This window comes from Narcine bancroftii, chromosome 1, assembly GCF_036971445.1.
Source record: "Narcine bancroftii isolate sNarBan1 chromosome 1, sNarBan1.hap1, whole genome shotgun sequence".
Taxonomy (NCBI): Eukaryota; Metazoa; Chordata; class Chondrichthyes; order Torpediniformes; family Narcinidae; genus Narcine; species Narcine bancroftii.
In genome coordinates this window covers 213839910-213862005 of record NC_091469.1, presented here as the reverse complement: position 1 = coordinate 213862005, position 22096 = coordinate 213839910, and the positions used below count along the sequence as shown (strand labels likewise).

Genomic DNA, 22096 nt, shown 5'->3' with positions numbered 1-22096 from the left:
GAACTTCTTTACTCAGAGAGTGGTTTCTGTGTGGAATGCGCTTCTGGGAAAAGTGATGAAGGCATTAAAGAAAGAGTTGGATAAATATATGGATGGGAGGGGGTGGAGGAATATGGGCAGAGTGCTGGTAAGTGGGATTAGAGGAGAGTACTTGGATCAGTATGGACTAGAAGGGCAAAATTGTAATTGTAATTGTAATTGTTATATGGTTATATGGTTAATGAATGTAAACAAACTGACTGTTCAATACAGAGAGAATAAAAAAGAAATGAGTCTCTGATTGAGTTTGTTGTTGAGGAGGGGCAGCAGCTGTTCCAGAATCTGGTGGTGCGAGTCTTGTGGTACCTAGACCTCTTTCCTGATGGCAGCAGCGAGAACAGAGTGTGTGCTGGGTGGGGTGGGTCTTTGAAGATTGCTGCTGCTCTCCAATGGCAGCATTCCCTATAGATGTACTTATTAGTGGGGAGGATTTTCCTGGGATGTCCTGGGTTGTGTCCACACCCTTTTGAGGGCTTTACGTTCAAACTGAATAATGATGCAATGATGAGTCGACTTACAGAGATGAGGTAGGAAGGCTTGTAAAACAGATAACAACCTGATTCTCAACATGGTCAAGCCAAAGGAGATGATTGTGAATTTCAGGACAAAGGTTGACAATTCTCCTGTACACATGAATGGTTCTGCTTTGGAGAGAGTGGAGAGTGCAAATTCCTTGGTGCACATATAATATACAACCTATCCAGGATACACACCCCCTCATTAGTGAGGAAGGTGCTGTAGTGCCTATACTTCCAAAGAAAGCTGAGAAGGGCAAAGCAACTGGCCCCCATTTTGACAACATTTTGCAGGTCCATAATGGAGAGTGTCCTGACTGGGGCATCATTGTGTGGTTTGGTAGCTGCAAAACATTAAGAGGAAGTGCAGGGAATGAAATACAGAGGGTCATCAAAACACCCGAGAAGATTACTAAGGTCTCCCCTTCCTCTACTGAAGACATTCACTGGGATAATTGCTTAAACGGGGCTCAATTAATTATTGAGAATCCTTTCTATCCAGCACACAGTATCTTTGGCTATTACCATCACAGAGGTACAGGACCATCAAGTTCAGGACTGCCAGGTTGGGAAATAGCTTCTTCCCACAGGCAGTGAAATTGCTGAACAGTATCCTGCAACCATGATATATAATAGACTGATAAATAAAACAGAGTAAACAATCTATATACATTTATTTTTTCATTGTATATTTTCTCATGCATGTCAATATTAGGCAATGAGTATTTTGTGTGTTTATGTGTGTGCACCAGAGTCTGGAGAAACTAGTTTCATTTGGTTGAATATGCCCTACCTGATGATAATGAACTTGAACTTGAAAGGTGCAGCCAATGCTATCCCCCATTGGTCTAAATTAGTGATTTCAAACTGCCCCCCTAAGCTCACATTCCACTTTAAGTATCCCCAATGCCATCGGCGCTCCACTATTATTGAGGTATTGTTCAAGTTGGAACGTGATTGGATAGAGAAAGTTTGAAAACCACTGTCTCAATCGTACCTAATTGACTCGTTATGCGCACAGATTCATAACTCCAAAGGAAATGGGCCAATGACATTTCTCAAGCAAAACATTTCAGTAACAATTGGGGCTAGAGCAGTGATTCTCAAACTTCCCTTCACATCTACATACCACCTTAAACAACCCCTTACTAATCACAGAGCGTCAATGGCATAGGGATTGCTTAAAGAGGAATGTGAGTTGAGGGGGCATTGGTCTCAATTCTTCTTTGGAAAATCAAACAACACATGACAAGACCAAATATTTCTCTGGATTTTTTGAAACAGCGGGGATGGTTTTAAATTTCCCAGAAGAGTAAAGGGGCACGATCGGTACAAAGAAAAGGGTGGATCTCATTTGAAAGACTGAATGTATTTTGGGGATCCCCATACCAGGAGTTAATTGGAGAGCATTCTGCATGGATGGAGCAGAATGGTGTCAGGGATGGCGGAGTTGAGTGAGGAAGAGCCGCTTGAGATACAAACATGATTTCCACTTGAATAAGATTTTATTTCATGAGAATTTTGGGATTAATTTTATAAGTCATTTGCTGTGTTTAGTAAATTAATTTTGGAAGAGCTCCCTACTGCAATGTCAACTAATTCTCTTTTAGTTTTTCTAATGCCTTGTCAAATTGCCAAAATGTGTTACTCTGTAACCAAACCCTACTCCGTGTCACCAGTCAGGTGTTAAATGCCATTGATAATGTTACACTGAAAGGAGCATGGTTCTCCAAATCACAGACTATCACTACAATTATGAACCTTGTGCGGGATGAACTTCATCACAATGACATCATTGTGAAGCAAAACATGATTAGTGTAGCAGTTAGCGTCACTGTGTTCAGCGCCAGGGACACAGGTTCAGATCCATCGCTGTCTGTAAGGAGACAGTCTACACTCTACACATTCTCCCCGCGACCGCGTCAGTTTCCCCCACGTGCTCTAGTTTCCACCCACATTCCAAAGACTTTGAGGGTTTGAAGATAATTGGTCAGATGGGTGTATTTGGGCGGTGCGGCTCCTGATCCCGAAGGACCTGTTAATGAGCTGTGCCTCTAAATTTATTTTTAAAAAGTGGGAGTGATATAAGACAGAACAAAGTTCTTCCTGCTCACCCAGCAGACAACCCCCAGATTTAAAGGGCAAATAAGGCAGACTTGTTCCTGAAATTATTAATATGTGTTTTGTACCAGATCTGCATCAGACAATAGCCTGTCTTTCCCCTTGCATCTGTGCCATAGTCCAATGAACTGCATTCTTCAGTCAATTGGACATTTATTCTGCTTCCTTGTTTTCCCCTTACCTTGTGTCGTTGATTACAGTGTTGAGAGCATCAACCAGATCCTGTCTGGTCAACGTGGGAAACTGCAGGACCACGGCCACTCCCTTTGCTTTCATGTGAACCATGTTATCGGGCTGATCAGCGAATAGAGGAATGCCAATCATGGGCACCCCATGATAAATTGCTTCATAAATCCCATTGGTGCCACCGTGAGTGATGAATGCTCTTGTTTTGGGATGCCCTGTAAGTAAATTTATAGAAAATAAAAACTACACATAAAGCCTCACACCAACTAAACTGTTAACTGGATTAATCTTCGAAATTATTACAAAGCTTGTATTTTATTTGTTTGTGGGTGCAGATATCACTGCCAATGGCAGCATTCATTGGCCTTTCCCAATTTGCTCTGAACTCTGGGGGTCAATAAGCAGCATTCATGCTGGTGAATCTGGAGTTACTTAACAAGCTTTCCCTCCGAGTGGACCAGATGGGACTTCACAACAATCTCATATTTGAGACGACTGCTACTTTGCGTGGTCCTATTTTTAATTTCCAGATGTTTTGTTTCATTATTACAGTCAAATTCCCATGTTGCCAGTGGTGGGATTGACTTCATGAGGCTGCGTCACTCTTGTCACTGGCCCAGTAATGTAACCACACTTACTGAGATAGGTCCGAGACAGGAAAATGTAGGTTCAAGCTCTATTCCCAAGTCGAGAGGAGACACAGGCTGAGGTAACAGTAAAATGCTAGTGCTGGAGATGCCACCTCAGCGCAACATGTTGAAGTCTGATTTAGCCGGTAGAGGAAAGAACAGTGTTTGAGCCATAGAGTCAGACAGTATAACAGCAGATTATTTTGCTCATGCTGATCAATCCATATTCATTCCACCTTCCAGGACTTGGCTTGTAGCATTCTTTGCCTTGGAGATCTAAGCACCTGCCTAGACACACCTTAAATGCAGACACAGGAAACTACAGAGGCTGGAGCATAACTTCAATGCTTTTTCATACAATGCCCTGACGGATTAAGTCCGACATCCCAGATGCCTTCTCGCCCAGGTAACAACCTCTGCTGCCACCTTCAACAAATGTAACACAAACAGGAAAATATCTGCCTTCTTCTAAAGTCTCTATGACCCTGCATTTACTGGTAGTACCCTTGTCTCACTAATTCTCCCCAAATCTATCACCTCTTCTGAATTGAAGACATACTGCATAGAACAGGCCCTTCAGCCTAACATGTCTATGCTGACCTAATTGGCATTCTGGACTTTTCCATTTGCCTGCATTTGATCCAAATCCATCTGAATCCTTCTTACCCATGTATCTGTCCAAATCTCTTGTGATCATGGTGACTGTACCCTTTTCTCCTGCTTCCTCTGGTATCTCAATCCAGATACAGACCACTCTCAGAAAGTTGACCCTCAGGTCTTTCTCACTCACTTTAAACCTCACCCACTAGTTCTAGAACTTGCGCGCCCTGGAGAAAAAACAGTGAGCTATCACTTTATCCATGCCCCTCATAATTTAAAAGCTTCAAGAAGGTTAGCCCTAAGTCTCTTTCGCTGCAGGGAATAAAGACACAGCCTATCCAACCTCAGCCCCTCAGCTTCTCCTTTGCAACCTTTCTGATTTATTATTCTCCTCCTTCTTGGTGAGGTCCCAACCATTCCCAGTAAAGGCCAGCATACCAAACATCTTCTTAACAATTCAGTAACCCCTTCCAGGGAATGATGCACCTCTACACCCAGGCCTCCCTGTTCTACAGCACTCTCCAGGGCCCCACCATTTACTGTGTAAGTCTTGCCTTGGTTTGCAACACCTTGTACTTGTCAGAATTACATTCCATTTCCACTCTTACCCCCACCTTCCCAAATGATCCACATCCTGTTGTAAATTTGGAACTCCTTCCTCACTGTCAACTGCACCACCAATTTTGGTGTCAGCTGAAAATTTTCAAATCATGTGAACTACATTGCCCTCCACATCATTACTCTAGGTGACCAGTGCCGTACCTGGTTACAGGTCTCCAGTCAGAAAAAAAAGTAATGTTTTCTCCACGACCCTCTGCCTCCTTCCAGCTTGATAACTTTCAATCCAATGGATCAGCTCACTTTGAATCACATGTGATCGAACCTTCCAGACCAACCTGCCATGTGGGACCTCGTTAAAAGCCAAATACATGATATCCACTTCGCTGTTCTCATCAATCCTTTTCGTCACCTCTTCAAAACACTGCATCAGATTTGTGAGTTACAATCTCCCATATATCGATGCTGACTAACTGATACCAGTCCCCGACCATCCAAATGTCAATAGATTTGATCCCTCAGAATCGCCTCCAGCATCTTTCCAATGACTGGCCTGCAGTTGTCTGCCTTGTCCTTGCTGCCTTGTTAAATTATAGCACAACATTCACCATTGATTCATAGAAGCATAGAACAATACAGCACATAAACAGGCCACTTTAGCCCTTCTAGTTTGTGCCAAAACATTTTTCGGCCTTGTCCCACTGACCTGAATCCAGTCCATACCACTCCATACCTCTCTCATCCATGTACCTGTCCGAATTTTTCTTAAATGTTAAAATTGAGCCTGCATTCACCACTTCAGATGTCAACTCATTCCAAACTTTCACCACTCTATTTGTGAAGATGTTCCCCCCCCCCATGTTCCCCTTAAAACGTTTCCCCTTTCACCCTTAATCCAGGTCCACTGGTTTGTATCTCACCTACCCTCAGTGGAAAAAGTCGATCTACATTTAATTTCTCTATCTCCCACATAATTTTAAATACCTCTATTAAATCTTCCCTCATTCTTCTACGCTTCAGGGATAAAGTCCTAACTTGCTTAACCTTTCCCTGTAACTTAGTTTACAAGCAACATCTTGTCTGCACTATTTCTAAGGTTGAGGTCTTCCATTCCAGGACATCTGTGAAGTTTTCCTTCTTCAAAACATGTGATTTCATCTGGAGCCATCAACTCAGTGCTTATCCATATCTTCCCTCTTTCCTGCACTTCTGCCCTGTCCAACTCCTCCCCTAAATACAACATCAGCAGAATTCCTCTTACCCACACCTACCACCCCTCGAGCTTCCACATCCAACATGGCATCCTCTGCAATTTCCCTCACCTACAAGACATTTACTCCCCAACCTTCCCCTTTTGCAGGGGCTACTCCCCCCGGGTCTCACTCATCATCCTCTTAGTGGGTATGGGTTATTGCCAGAAATGCTACTCTTGCACCCACATCTTCTCCCTCACCACCATTGAATGTGCCAAACAGCTATTCCAAGAGAAGCAAAGACTCCACTTGTGAATCTGCAAGGACCATCTCCTAAATCCGAAGCTCCTGTTGTGGCCTTGTCTACTCTGGAGAGATGGTACAAAGACTGGGCTATTGTTTTGTTGAGCACCTTCACTCTGTTTGCTACAATAATGGGAACATTCCAGTGGCTAACTATTTCAATTTTGCACATGGCTCATGCGTCAACAAACCAGAAATTGGTGAGTTACAATTATTACAAGTATTACGAGCTCCCATTTGATTTTAGTGTGACTGTTACTTTAAGGATTAATAAATCAAGCTGCAGACATGCACAGCTTTGGAGAGACTGGGATGGTAACAACTCATACAGCATTTACCAACTTTGCAATTTTTGGAGAAGAGAGGAAATGTGTTGCTTTTCCAGGGACACAGGTGGAGAGAGTCATGTGAGTGAAAAACATTAAAGGAACAGCACACGCTCTGCTCAATGGCCAGTTTAAAGGAACAGCACTGTGTGAGAAGCAACCATCTGAAGGAAAACTGGTGGAGTGGCTCTGTGTGGTGATCAACAATTTGTTTCATTCTCCTTGTCAGGGGAATTATTGAGCCACATTGCGACCAAAGGAAATGTCACTGTGATGGAATTGTGCCTGGGTATTAGAAGCATAATGGAAATGAAGCAAGTCAACAAGGATTCATGAGTTTTAGGCAGTCTGGTCACTCAGTCTCTCCCATCTCCTTCGTGATTACTTCTTTGCATCAGTTTAAGAGTCTTCATGTCAACACTGGATTTCTAAAACTGAATTGTACCAGAATTCCAGAATTGTACCAGAATTCCAGAATTGTACCTATGCTGTAATGGTTTTTGGATATCACACACACACACACACACACACACACACACACACACACACACACACACACACACACACACACACACACACACACACACACACACACACACCACATGTATGTCTATTTGCACATAGTGGGAATCAAGTTTTGAAAAGTTGGATATGGTGTTATATTATTAGTAATTAATAATTAAAATGTTATTTTAATAATAACACTGTCTTGGTGAATTACTATTGTTGCTGCTCTGAGACTTAACCACATCATATTCCGCCTGGACATTCTCCAGTTTCTGTTAGACCCCTCTCCTTCTCCTATCCATCTGTGTACTTTCCGCCCACTCCCTATGATCTCCTACCTGTTAGCCTGTGCTCCTCTCCCTGCACATTCTTCCCTCTTCTCCTCTCCTCCTGATCTTTTTATTCAGGCATCTGCCTGCTTTTTGTACATATTGTAGCTGAAGGTGCCAGATTCAAAATGTTACATGTCTTTACCTCCTGTGGATGCTCTGTGACCTACTGAGCTCTGCAGCACCTTTGCACAATGTTCACCCCCTCAGTCTTGCAGCACTTCACCCCAGGCCAATGGTGTTGAAAGTATCTCAGCAAGGGCTTCTGTAATTTTTCTTTTTCCCTAGCTTCCCACAAGGTGAGAGGAACCCCTTCATGTGGCCCTGCAGATTGCCCACTGTAATGGCCAACATCTCCTCCCTGGTACCTCTAACGTGGCACAGGACATCACAACCTTTTTGCTTCATTCATGTACCTGCAGACTCGTGTGTTCACACCCAAGTTACTCCTGTACATTGCAAATTGTAAGGCTCCCAGAACCCATCCCTGTGGAACGTCGCTGGTCATGTGGTTTCAATTACTATACACCCACTGCTGTCATCATCTCCCTCCTGTTTTGAAGCTAATCTTGATACCACAATTTGCTCTGGATCCATTGGGACCTATCTCCCCTGTCAGATCTTGTTCATGACTTAGTGAAGTCCATCTGAACCATAATTATTTCTCCCATCTCACAAACCTGATTTGACCCTTCTAGTCTGTGGTGAAACATCATTCTGCTAATCCCACTGACCAGCACTCATTCCATAACCCTCCAGACCTCTCCCATTCATGTAGCAATCCAATGTATTCTTAAAACTTAAGAGTGAGTTCACATTTATCACATCAGATTGCAGCTTGTACCACACTCCCACCACCCTCTGAATGAAGAAGTTCCCCCTAATGTTTCCCCTAAGCCTTTCCCCTTATACCCTAAAGCCATGTCCTCTCATATTTATCTCTTTTATTTTGAGCGGAAAGAGCCTACTTACATTTATTCTGTCTATACCCCTCATAATTTTGTAAACCTCTAACAAATCTCCCCTTATTCTTCTGTGCTCCAAGGAATAAAGTCCTAATCCGTTTAATCTTTCCCTGTAACTCATCTTCAGAAGACCCAGAAACATCCTCATAAATCTTTTCTGTGGACTTTCATTCTTACTGATATCCTTCCTATGGTTTGAAGACCAGAACTGCACACAAAACTTCAAATTTGGCCTCACCAATGTCTTATACAACCTCAGCATAACATCCCAACTCCTGTATTCAATACTTTGATTTATGAAGGCCAAGATGCCAAAATCTTTCTTTACAACCATGTCTACCTGTGATGCCACTTTCAAGTATTTATATATCTGAGCTCACAAAGATCCCTTTGTTCCAGGACACTAAGAAGGAACAGTAGGGCACTGTCCTTCCTTATTGCCCTTCTATTTACTATGTATGTCCAAAATGCAACATCTCACAATTGTCTGCATTTAATTTCATCTGCCATTTTCTGTTCCATTTTTCCTGTTGGTCCAGATCCCTCTGTAAGCTTTGAAAGCCTTCCTCGCTGTCCACAACACCTCCAATCTTAGAGTCATCAGGAAAATTGCTGCTCCACTTTCCCACATTATCATCCAGATCATTGATACAGACAACAACAATAGTCTCAACACCGATCCCTGAGGCACACCACTAATCACAGGCTTCAAGTTTGACCTTCCAAGGTGCATTGCTTCACACTTTTCTGGATTGAACTTCATCATCCACTTTTCTGCCCAACTCTACATCCTGTTGTAATCCACAAAAACTTTCTACATTATCCAAAATACCTCTGACTTTTATATCATCTGCAAACTTATTGACCCACCCTTCTGGTTGAGCTAAGTGTGTTTGCAGATGACATGAGGTTGGAGGTGTGGATTATGCAGAAGATTGGTTACAAGGTTACAAGAGAATATAGACAGGATAGAGACAAGAGGAAAGTTTAGGTGAGACGTTAGAGATACTTTTTTTTTACACAGAGAGCAGCGAGTGCCTGGAATATATTGTACCAGGCTGGTACAATGTGGACATTAAAAAAATTTTAGATAGGCACATGGATTAATTAAAAATAGAAGGGTTATAAGTGTGTGTTTGGGAAGGTTTAGATTGTTATGTTTGTGTATAAAATGCTGTAATGTTCTAAGTTCCACTTCTTCATCTAAGCCATTTCTAAAAATCACAAAGAGCTGGGTCCCAGAACCAATCCCTCTGGAATACCACTAGTCACTGACCACCAGACAGAATATATTCCATCCACTACTACCCTCCATTTTCTGCATGCAAACGTATTTCAAATTGAAGCAGCCAGTGCTCCATGGATCCGATTCTTCATGTCTTTCTGAATGAACCTATCATATGGGGCTTTGTCAAACACTATACTGAAATCCATATCTATTGCCCTTCCTTCATCAATTTGTTTTATTACCTACTTAAGAAATTTAATTTGACTTATGAGGCACAACCAGATCCTCACAAAGTCATGCCAACTATCCATAAGACCAGAAGATATAGGAGCAGAAGTAGACCACAGCCTTTGAGTCTGCTCTGCCATTCCATGATGAACTTTCCCTCCCCCCACCTTCTCCCCATAGTTTTTGATACTCATATTCAGATGTCAACAAATCTCTGCATTAAATACACCAAATGACATGGCCTCCATAGCCACCCATGGTAGTAAATTGCAGAGGTTCACCACTGTGGCTAAATAAATTCCTCTGAATCTGTTTTAAATGGGCACTCTTAAATCTTGAAATTGTGCCATCTTGACCTCAACTCCACTACATGGGAAATAACTTTGCCACATCGACTTTATCTAGGTCTTACAACATTCAATGCTCCTTCTATGAGGTTTCCTTGCCATTTTTCTCAACTCCGTCCGCGAAGCCAAGCCAAAGAAGAAAAAAAAGAAGGTGTACCATCCAGGAACTATCTCAGGTGCCCCTTCATTCCAGATGAGTTTCGAGCAAGATTTTCACTTACAAAAACTATGCTGACTTTGGCCAATCTTGTCATGTACCACCATGTACTTTGTAACCTCATTCTTGACAATTAACTCTAACAAATTCCCAACCATGACCACAGGTCTACAATTTTCTTTCTGCTGCCTCCCTCTCTTTTTAGATAGCAAGGGTGAGCTTTGCAATTTTCCAGTTCTCTGGAATAAGACTATACTCTTCCTCATGGTCCTAAATCCTTTCTCAAAAATTCCTCTCCAAGAGTTTGCCCATCACTGACATAAGACACATTGATTTACAATTTGCAGGATTCTGCCTCTTAACTTTGTTGAACAAAAGACCATATTTGACATCCCCCAATTCTCCAGTACCTCTCCTGTGCTCAGGGAGAATGCAAAGATCATAACTAATGCTCCAGCAATCTCTTTCATTATTTCCTCTATTAACCTGAGGAATTTCATATCTGGTCACAGGGGCTTATCTATCCATATACATCTTTTCAGAATCTCCAACACTTCTTCTTTCTCAAGTTTAACATGCTCCAACACATGAGCTTGCCCATCTCATTGTCCAAGTTCCCCCTCCTTTGAGAACACTAAAGAAAAGTATTCATTTAGGACCTCTCCTGCCTCCTCTGCTTCCAGGCATATGTTCCCCCTTTATCTGAGCTTTCCTCACTCCAGTCATCTTCTTTTTCTTCACATACATGTCAAATGCCTTTGGGTTTTCCTCAATATAATTTGGAAAGGCCTTTGCATGACTCCTTCTAGCTTTCCTGAGGCTCCTCCTTCCTGGTTACCTTGTAATTCTTTTTTTTTTTCTTGTTACCTTGTAATTCTCATGAGCCTTTCTGACTTTGGCTTTCTTCACCTTATGTATGCTTTCTTCTTCCACTTGACCAGGTGTCACAGTTCATTTACCTCCTCCCTTTTCCCTATATCAGTGGATCAAACCTGTCCAGAACTCCACACAATTGGTCCAGAAACATCCTCCACATTTCTTCTGTGCTCTTCCCGACAAAACCTATTCCCAATTTATTCTCCCCATTTCCTTCCTAATACCATGGTAATTTTCCATTCCTAAATTAAATACTTGTCCATTTCTTGTCATGCTCCTGTCCTTGTCCATATCTATATTAAATGTTAGGGAGTAGTCACTGTCTCCAAAATGCTCAGACACTGAGAGATCTTTCACCTGACCAGCTTCATTACCCAATGTGATCTCTCCTCTTCTGGTTAGTCCACATAATGTGCCAGGAATCCTTCTTGGACACAGCTAACAAATACTGCCCCATTAGAGCCTTTTGCATGAAGGAAATTCCTGTCAATATTGGGGAAGTAAAATCTCCCATGGTAACAGCCTTGTCATTTTTGCACTTCACAATATCCTTTTTTTCTCAATCTGTGATATTATCCCTGATTAGCAATGCCATTCCCCTGCTTTTACCTCTCTCTCTGTCTATTTTGCAACATCTAAACCCCAGAATTTGCATCAGCCAAGCCTCTGAAATGACCAGTTCCATGTACTGATCCATTTTCTTCCTTAATTCCCCTAATTCTTTATCTTGCAATAAACACCTTTCAGCCCATCCAAATGACTACATCTATGCCCCATTCACAGCCTATGCTTCCTCACAAACTCACTACAAGTTGCATCTACCTTTCAACAAGTACTCCATCAACTGGCTGAACACTCTGGTTCCTGTCCCCGTGCCAAGCTAGTTTAAACCCTGCTCAACAACTCTGGCAAACTGAACTGCAACAACATTGGTCCCTCTCCAGTTCAGGTGCAACCCATCTCTTTTTTCACAGATCATACCTTCCACAAAAGAGATCCCAATGATCTGCAAACTGCACCTCTGCTCCCTGCACCCTCTCCTCAGCCATGTATTCATCTGTCATAACTTCCTATGCTGCAGAAGCAGCAATCCCGAGATTAACCACCCTTGTAAGCTTGCTTCCCTATATTCAGCCTTCAGGGCCTCATCCCTTTTCCTGTCTTTGTGTTTGTTAAAAATATGTACCACATCTCGCTGGCTCACTCTCCCTCTCAAGAATTTTCAATTAAAAATGTATTTGAAAAAGAGACTGGGAGCAGATTTGAGACTCCCTAAACAAAGTCAATTTGAAGAAATAACAGGTACATTTTTTGCTAAGAAAAGTATTAATAACATGTATATAAAATTACAAGAAACTACAAAGAAAAAAGGATTTAAATAAATCAAAAATCAGATGGAAGAAAGATTTAAATATACAAATTCAGGAGGGGATTTGGTCAAAATTATGCTATGAAAGTGTTACGAATTCAGTAAATGTTAGATATCAATTGGTTCAATATAATTTTCTTCATCAATTGTAATATACTCCACATCAGTTAAATGGACTCAATCCTAATTCCAAATAAGTGTTTTCGATGTGCAAAAGAAATAGGGACTTTTTGTATTCAGTGTGATCTTGTGAAAAAGTGGAAAGGTTTTGGAATGAACTGAATTTATTATTAGGGCAAATTAGAAAGATTAAGATACCAAAGGATTCAAGAATATTTTTACTTAGGGATATCTATGAAAAGGATATAAAAGTGAAATTGGACAAAAAACCAAGAAAACATTTTTAAAGTATTGCAATAGCAACTGCAAAGAAATGTCTAGCGACATCATGGAAATGTTAATAAGTAGACGATATAATGAGATGTAAAACTGTAGACCTTTGGAAAAGAATGAAGTATAGTTTAAGGAATTGAGTTGAAAATTTTTATAGTATTTGGAAACCATATATGGATTTTATGGATAATTTTCCATTCACCTCTTCTATCTTATTTACTCATCTTAATTAGTATTTTTTAATAACAATTAATGATTGTGTATGCTAATATTATTTTATATTAAATAGTAGGTGTTTCTTTTCTTTCCTTTTCTTACTTTTAGTTGGGGGGGATGGGAAAAAATATATAAAAGTATTTTTTTTGTGTCATTGGCTATGGATATTTGATTAAAGCTTTATTTATTTATTTTTCCTGTAATGAAGCAAACAATTAAATTAAATTTAAAAAAAATAATTCTCTGGACTCAATCAGAGACATCTCTACCCAGCTCCTGGGAGGCAACATACCATCCGAGAACCTCTATCCCCTACAGTCACACACAGAACAACCTCCTGCCTCCGAATCTCTTCTCCGTTCTTCTCACCAATGAATTCCTAATCAATATTGCACTTCTTCTTTCTAATCTTCCCTTCTGAGCTATAGAGCCAGACTGTGCCAGCGGCATAGCTGCTATAGTTTTTCCCTGGTATGTTGTCCACCTCAACAGTACCCAAAATGGTGTACTTGTTATTGATGGGAACAGCCACAGGTGTACCCTCCACCAATGGACTGTTCCTTTTCCCTCTCCTGATGATCACCCAGCTACCTGCCTCCTCAGTGTGACTGTCTCCTTGTCGATGGGGTGAAGAATAATCAGGTGAGCGGTAATCCAGCCTCCAGTGGAAGAGCTCCCCAACATTCAATGCCTACTCTCACACACAGAGCAGAGGCAGCATCCATGGAACCCTTGTCCAGCAAGGAACAAATCTCTCCTGACAGCTTTGAGCGAAGGAGAAGAGTATATTGGATGGTAAATTAAACCATCTCGCTCTTACCAAGCAAGTCATTCTGAGGTAGCCAATTGTACAGCTTCGTGTTAGATGCCAGTGTCTTCGGTGGTTCACCAGCGTATCTCCAAAGAACCTAAAAGATAGCAGTCAATAGAAAAAAAAAACAGAAAACATCTTTAAGAGCCATAGGCTGAAAATGGAAAATTCCTGTAGACTTGTCTGGTACCTATGACAAATGTCCACAAATATACCAACTCCCAAAACACTTTCCCTCTAGAGTAATGGAGAATGTGAAGCATCATAAGATTATGAGGTGTTTAGATAGGGTGAACGGCCAGCATTCTCTTCCTGGGGCAACTTTAGCCGATAGCAGAGAATATGTATTTAAGGTGAATGGAGGAATGTTTAGGGAACACACCGGAGATAAGTATTTTACTCAGAATGTGGGTGCCTGTAATACATTGGAGGGGGTGGTGGTTTAGGGTTGTAACAGCAACATTCAAAAGTTTCTTTAATAAGCAAATGGATGTATGCAAAATAGAGGGTTATGGGTGTGAGGCAGGCTGGATTACATTGGTGTGGAATAGATTTGCAGAGATAAGGTCAACATTAGCATGGTTGGCATAGCATTTGATGCAATGCCATAAAAGCACCAGCGATTGGGGGATCAGAGTTAGAATCCCACACTGTCTGTGGGATTCTCCCTGTGTCCAGTTGGATTTTCCCCAGGAGTTCCAGTCTTCCATCACCATTCGAAACATACCAGGGGTTGTAGGTTAATTGGGTGTAATTGGGCGGAACGGGGTAATGGGCCGAAACAGCCAGTTACTGTACTGTATGTCTAAATTTAAAATTTAAAACTTAAATTTAAAAAAATAATTTAAAATATAAAATCGAAGGGCTGAGGGGGCTGCACAATGCTGTGACGTTCTATGTTACTGATCACATGTCCAGTGGGTTAGCGTGGAACAAGTAATCAAAACACACCAATGTGGGAGGACGGGGAGAGATTATCTGATGCAGGCTGAGAATGGTCAGATTTTCCCACATGAACATTATGTCACAAGTAAAATACCCGCAGATGATGAAGATCTGAAATAAAATAAGGAGTTCTGCCAATACTCAGCAACAGTTACAGAGAGTGAAAAACTGAGGACCGTCACTTCAACCAAAACTCTTACATTCATGAAAGAATCACTTTCACATTTAATTGAGATTCAGCATTATGTATTTATCTCAATTGACCAGAAAGATCTGGGGTATAGCTGTTAGAAAATTACTTTGAAGTTGAGTTAGCTCTGAATAGAGTTCTGGACACATCCCCAGGACCTGATGAAGGGCACCTCACATCATGTGGGAAGGTGGAGGAGAAATTGTGGAGATGTTGGCTGAGACATTTACATCATCGTTTTCATCGGGTGAACTGCCGGAAGTCTGGAGGTGGCGAATGTTCTGCTGTTATTTCACAAGAGAATCAAGGACAAGCTAAGGACAAGCGTGTCCTTGACATCAATGCTTGGAAAATTACTGGAGGAGATTCTGAGGGATAGATTCTCCCAACATTTGAGCGGTCAGCGACTGATTCAAGGTAGTCAGTGTGGATTAGTTTGTGGCAGAACATGTCTCACAGATCAAGTTGAATCAATTTTTTGAAGTGACCAAGAGTGTTGATGAGGTCAGGCCAATGGGCACAGGAGATATGTTCTGAAGCAAGGCCTTTGACAAGGTCCCAGATGGGAAGTTGATCTGGAAGGTTCATTAACAATCCAAGGTAAGTTAGCCATTTGGTTTCAAAGCAATCCCAGTGGAAGGAGGCGGTGAGTAACAATAAAGAGAAACAAACCTTTTGTGGAATTTTCCCCAGTGCTTCAGCGATCAAGTTGGCTTTTTCATCTGTCAGGTTCTTTATCATGGAACCCAGAGAGAACACCACAATCCCATGGTCGCCTGAACTCTGAACAAATTCTTCCATCTCCTGAAAAGCAACAGGCATCAGTTCACACAGAGCTCCTGCAGTCCTGGGCTCTTGAGGGAACAAATTTTCTCAGTGTGCACAAGGCTGTTTAGCAATTGGACTCTTGTGTCCACCCTCCAGAGAGGGACGTGTGCTTTCTCCCTCTGGAGATGGACTTGCATTCTCACCCTGTGGCAAATGAACTTTGTTTACAAGCTTGTGGAGAGGGATTTGTGTTCGTCCCCTCTTGAGAGGGATTTGTGTTCCTCCTGGACTTGCGAGCGGGATTCAACTTTCTCCGCCCTCCTTTTAATAGCTTTTCCCCATTTTGGCTGGGATGAAGACAATTGTGATGAGAGATTGGATGGGTGAATGTGTGGTTCTCAGACTGGGCTAAAGGAAGAGCTGATAGACATATGTATGAACATGAGAGCCCTGGAAGGGGTGGTCATAAGACATGCTTTCTCATAAGCAGGCCATCCAATCTGAGATGCCATAGGTTTAGGATAGGCAGGAAAGGACATCTGTCAGTCACCACTTACACTGAGGACTTTCCAGAGATGGGGGAGCATGCAGTAAGGATGGGGGCTCATGAGGAGTCACCTGGGATTGTGTATTCATTTGATTAGAAGACTGAGCGGGGATCTTGCAGAGACATAAAGTTAAGAACTGAATCCATGAGATAGAAGCAGGGAAGCTTCTTTTACTGTTTTTTTTTTAAACTTTATTTAAGATTTTATAACATGAATAACATATAGGATTACATTAAAAAAAATTAAGAATAAAATAATAAAATTACAACACAGTATCAGTAATCTAAATAAACTATACCCTCCCCAATAATTATTACACATTAATAACCCAACTCAAATTAGTCCAACCCCCCCTTCCCCCCAAAATAAAGAGTAAAGAATTAATAAAGTTAATAATATATGTGAGAAAAAAAACCACTTTCAAAAAAAAAACAAAAACATAACCGATTAAAATACTAACAAAAAGAAAAGTAATTAATACTAAGATATCAGACTTAAAAAACATATTTAAATCAAACTTAAATGCATATATTTAACAAACGGAGTTAAGATGAAACATATATTTAACTCAAACTTAATATAAAAAATTAGTAAAGTTAGTAACATTATCTATCAAAAATTCTTAAACAATAATCAATTCTTAAAAAAAAATTGTAGCATGAAAAAAAGGATGAAAAAAAAACTTTCTCTATAGAGATAAACCTTCACCAAATATCAACTAACTTCACATCTATCATCATATTAGTCACATAAACCACCATCTTAAAACAAAATTCAAACTTTATTAAGCATTGTACAATTCAATTTTAGTACTCTTCCACCATTTTTCCCTTTTACTCTTAAATAGTTATCCAATTAAAGCTCCAATACCACATTTAAATATCCCCAATCATTACGTTAAAATTCAGATATCCAAATAATAAAAACACATCTACAACGAAATCTATATCTTCAACAAATAAACCACAAACAAAATTCAAGCCTCATTAAGAATTGTACAATTCAATTTATAACTTTCACCATTATTCCCTTCGTTCTATGACTATAATAGCAAAATAGTATACACAAGAATTACCACACCTTTCACCTTAAAGTTAAAGAAAAAAATTTAAAAAAATTATCCATCCCATTCACATTTAAATTTCAGATATTCCTTATCTACTGAATAAGCTTTACAAAAAAAACCACATCAATTTTTAGTTTTTTAAACAATCAAATACTTTCTTATGCTTTTTTTTTATATTTAAGCAAAAAAACCCCTTCACTCTTTAATCTAATAATACAAAAAAAAGGAAAAAAAACGGGTAGGAAGTTAAAAATGCCCCCTCCCATCTAAACCGCGCAATGCGGTAACTCCCAAAAAAAAATGGGTGTGAGATAACTCACACGTAGCAGATGACTTTCAGGAAATAGTTCCTATCCAGTTCTCTCCCCCAACTCTCACTTCATCTTAAACTAACATCATCATTATTTAATATCCCTTTTAAAAAAAAAATTAGAAAAAAAAAGGACAACTCTTCTTTTAATCAGCTCCAACTGCCGAGTCACCATTACAACCATTCCTTCTTGGAGCACGGCTCTTTTTTTCCATCTCTTGTCTCCTTAGAGATCGCGGTGGACTATGTCTCTGTTGAAACGGAGTAATTGGCAGCTCTTGAGCAAATGCTATAGCTTCCTTTGGAGAATCAAAGAACTTTGGTTGGTAACCATCTTGAAAAACCTTCAAAACAGCTGGATATCTAAAGGTTGCCTTGTAACCCTTCTTCCACAACAACTCTTTAGCAGGATTGAATTCCCGTCATTGGAACATAACTTCTTGACTCAAATCCGCATAGAAGAAAACTTGATTATTTTGAATCATCAAGGGTGATTTTCTCTGTTGTGCATTTCTAATAGCCACTCATAAAATTATTTCTCTGTCGTAATAATTCAAGCAACGAACCAAAACAGGTCTTGGACTTTGACCTGGAATAGATCTTCTACACAAGGCTCTGTGAGCACATTCCAGTATTATACCTTCCGGGAAATGTTCTTGACCCAGCACCTGCGGAATCCATTCAGTAAAAAATTTTCTTGGGTCTGGTCCCTCCATACCTTCCGGCAAACCAATAATCTTTATATTGTTCCGTCTGGATTGGTTTTCCAAATAATCAATCTTTTTCACCAAATTTTTATTTTGAGTTTGTAAGTCTTCGACCATTTTGGTCACATCAAAAACTTGATCCCGTATTTCGTCTATATCTTCTTCACACTAATTAAATTTATCTCTCACTTCAAGCTTAAAAGCTCCAAACTCAGCCATCTGTTGAGAATCTAATTTCACCAGAGTATTAAACCTAGTACCAAGTTCAGTCATAATCTTGGATAATCCCTGCATTGTATAAGATAATTTAGATTCAAGATTCACAAAAATCTTATCAATTGGAAGAGATTTTGGCTCAACAGATTCCTGCTTCTTCTGCATAACCTAAGGATCTTCTGTTCCTTCCTTCATTCTGGTTGCCTTCCTTGTAGTATGACTGCGTGTGGAAACCCCAGCCACAGCCTCTCCAGCAGTGACTGGAGGACGCTGGCCGGGGTTTTCCCCAGTCCATAATGTATTAAGTTCTCCCAGTACATCAAGTTGTATAGTTTCTTCTATCTCAAGAGGTGCAGTTTGCAGTGCTACCACTACAGTTGACAAATGCCTTTGAGAAACTCTTTGTTCTAAAGGCTGTTTGGCGCCCTCTTTAGGGGGCTCTACTGATGTAACATAGAGCTCCACATCCGAACACTGTACCTCTCTCCTGGGATCCATTTCACGCTGAGTCCCGGTGTCTTTCCTGCAGGTAGGCTCCAAAACTTGAACTTTTGGAAAATGTAGTTTTTTGATGATCTGTTGTCGTTTTTTTTTTGCTCTTTTTCATCAATTGTACCATCATAAGTTAAATTAACAGCACTGAAATTATCTAAACTTTTAAAGAATTTTAACGGGTATTTCTAGACAAAACAATAAGATAGAGTCAGGAGAGGACTGGAAGGCACGTCTGATCCTTACGCCATCTTGCCACGCCCCCGCTTCTTTTACTGGTTGATGAGACTGGAACGGAGCATGGACTCAAAATTCAAAAGTAGACAGAAGACAAGAGGGAATTTCCTGTTGAGCCTACTCCACCATTCTATCAGCTCATGGCTAATCTGCCCATGGACTTACCTCCACATGTCTTTTGCCCAGAACCATTCATTACCCTTCTCATTGTGACTTTAATACATTTAAGGAGGTAGCCTAGACTGCTTCCTCACAGAGAATTGTACAGATTCTCTAGGCTCTGGGAGAAGCAGTTCCTCCTTATCTCTGTCTCAGATCTACTGACCTGAATCCTAAAGCTCTCTTCCAGTTCTCATCTCACCTACAAGTGGCCACAACTATGCTGCTTCTATCTTATAGAGAAATTCAAGATTATTATTATCATATAATTGTATAAGGGCAACTGGATGAAACAGCATTCTTTGGTTCTGGGCGTAAAAACAAGCAAACACATATATAGACATAACACACATATTTATAAGTGATTTATAAATAAATATTGTTAAATAAATAGTAGATTCTTAGAGGGGTTGTATGAGCAGTTCATTAGCCATTCACTAGTCTTGCTACCTGTGGGAAGAAACTGTTTCTTAGCCTCATGGTTCTGATACTTCTGTGCCTCTTTCCCAATGGGATTAGTTGGAAGATGCTGTGTGCAGGGTGGTAGGGGCCCTTAACAATTTTGCGAGCTCTCTTCAGACAACGATCCCTGTAGATCATGTAAATGTGGAGGAAGGAGACCCCAATGGTCCCATCTGCCAATCTTATGGTCCTGTAGATTGACCTTCGATCCAATGCTCTACAGCTACCGTACTCCACTGAGCTGCAATGTTTTCGATTGAGCTCCTGCAGAAAGTTGACAGGATTGTGGCCGGTAGCCTTGCCCACCTCAGTCTTCTCAGGAAGTACAGTCACTGCGGCACTTTCCTGACAAGTGAGGAAATGTTGTGTGTCCGGATGTTGTGTGTCACTACTTAAATGGACTCCAAGGAACTTGGTGCTCTCTACTCTCTCCACTACATGATGATGAGAGACCTGAAGAGGACTTTGTAGTAGAGGTTTGTTGTTCCTGGTCCTATAAAGTCCACAATCATCCACATTGGGGCTCAGGTTGTTATTCTTACACCAACTATTTTCCAACTATTCTCTGTAATGTTGTTTCTGATGAGGCCAACTACTGTGTGTCATCTGCAAACTTGATGACTCTGTTGGAACTGGATCTGGCTTTGCTATCATGGGTCAGTAGGCTGAGTACACAGCTCTGATTTATACCTTTCATAATTTTATATCCTTTTATAAAGTTCTCTCTCATTCTTCAGAAATCCACTGAGAACATTTCCAGACAACTCAGTCTCTACTAAGAGGCCAACCCTCTCATCTCTGAAATCAAACTGGTGAACCTCCTCTGCACCACCTCCAAAGCCAGTATGTAAGGAAACCACAACTGCATGCAGAACGCCAGATGCAGCTCATTGCCACCCTGCACAGTTGCAGCAGAACCTCTCTGATCTTAAATGCAATCCCTCAGCAATGAAGGCCAACATCTTATTTGTCTTCTTGATGATGTGTTGCACCTGCCCACCAACCTGCTGAAATTCATGCACAAGTTCTCCTGAGTCACCCTGCACAACAGCATGCAGCAATTGTTTACCATTTCAATAAACCGATCTTCTATTTCTCCTTCCAAAGTGGATGACGTCACATTTACCAACATTTGTACTCAATTTGCATGTCTCTACCCTTTGCTTCAGCCTATCCATATTGCTGACCAGACTCTCTGCATCCCCTGCACAATTTGCTTTTCCACTCAATTAAATGTCAACAGCAAACTTCCATTTTACACTCTGTCTGCTCCTCTGAATCATGCATGTTTACAGTGAATGGGGCTAGACAACCTTCTTGTCAATGAATCAGGTAATAAATAGCTCCCTGCAGCTCTACTAGCTCTACCAGTCATTATGTGATAAGAGTTTATTGTCATATAGATGAGTACAAAGTACAGATGCACTGAAATTCTTACTTGATGAAGCTACTCAGGGATATAAGGTGCACCAATGATTACAGTAGAAATTTTGTTCCCGTAATATTCCAGGAAAAGAGAGGATACAAAAGAATAAATATTCACAATTGTAGTTATTTCTGCTTCCTTCACAGAGAGTACTGCAATGTTTCCACTATGTTTATCTTTATTTCAGAAATAATTCAGGATCATGGTCCACTCCCCTTCCATCCAAACTTTATTAATGAATGAATAATCTCTTCAAGATGGAAGTGAACTTCAAGTAGGTTTCAGTTGGTGGTATGCAAACATTGTACCATGAGTTATACCATATTTGTTCTTCATTTGTTCAAAAGATAATAATTTATTTCCCGAAAAACAGTTTTCTATCCTTTTGATCCCTTTTCTCTCCCATTTTCTAAAGGAAAGGTTATCTATTGTGAAAGGGATTAGTTGATTTTGCATCAATATTAATTTTGGTAGTTGATCATTTGTTTTATTCCTTTCAACGTGAATCTTCTTCCAAATGTTGAGCAGATTGTGCAGTACTGGTGAATTCCTATGTTGCACAAGCTTTTCATCCCACTTATCTAGTATATGTTCAGGTACCTTCTCCCCTATATTATCTAGCACTAATCTGGTCCAATCTGGTTTTTCCCTTGTTTGATAAAAATCTGATAGGT

The 22096-nt window shown here is 40.5% G+C and overlaps 1 protein-coding gene across 1 annotated transcript in view; it reads right to left on the bottom strand.

Moving 5' to 3' along the window:
* Positions 1-22096, bottom strand: part of LOC138738996 (UDP-glucuronosyltransferase 2A1-like) — a 42454-nt gene that overhangs the window by 8717 nt on the left and 11641 nt on the right. The window contains exons 3-5 of the mRNA XM_069890316.1: positions 15704-15835; positions 13906-13993; positions 2857-3076 (exon numbers count right to left, since the gene is read on the bottom strand). Coding sequence (XP_069746417.1) covers positions 2857-3076; positions 13906-13993; positions 15704-15835 — 440 coding nt within the window. The remainder of the gene's footprint in view (positions 1-2856; positions 3077-13905; positions 13994-15703; positions 15836-22096) is intronic.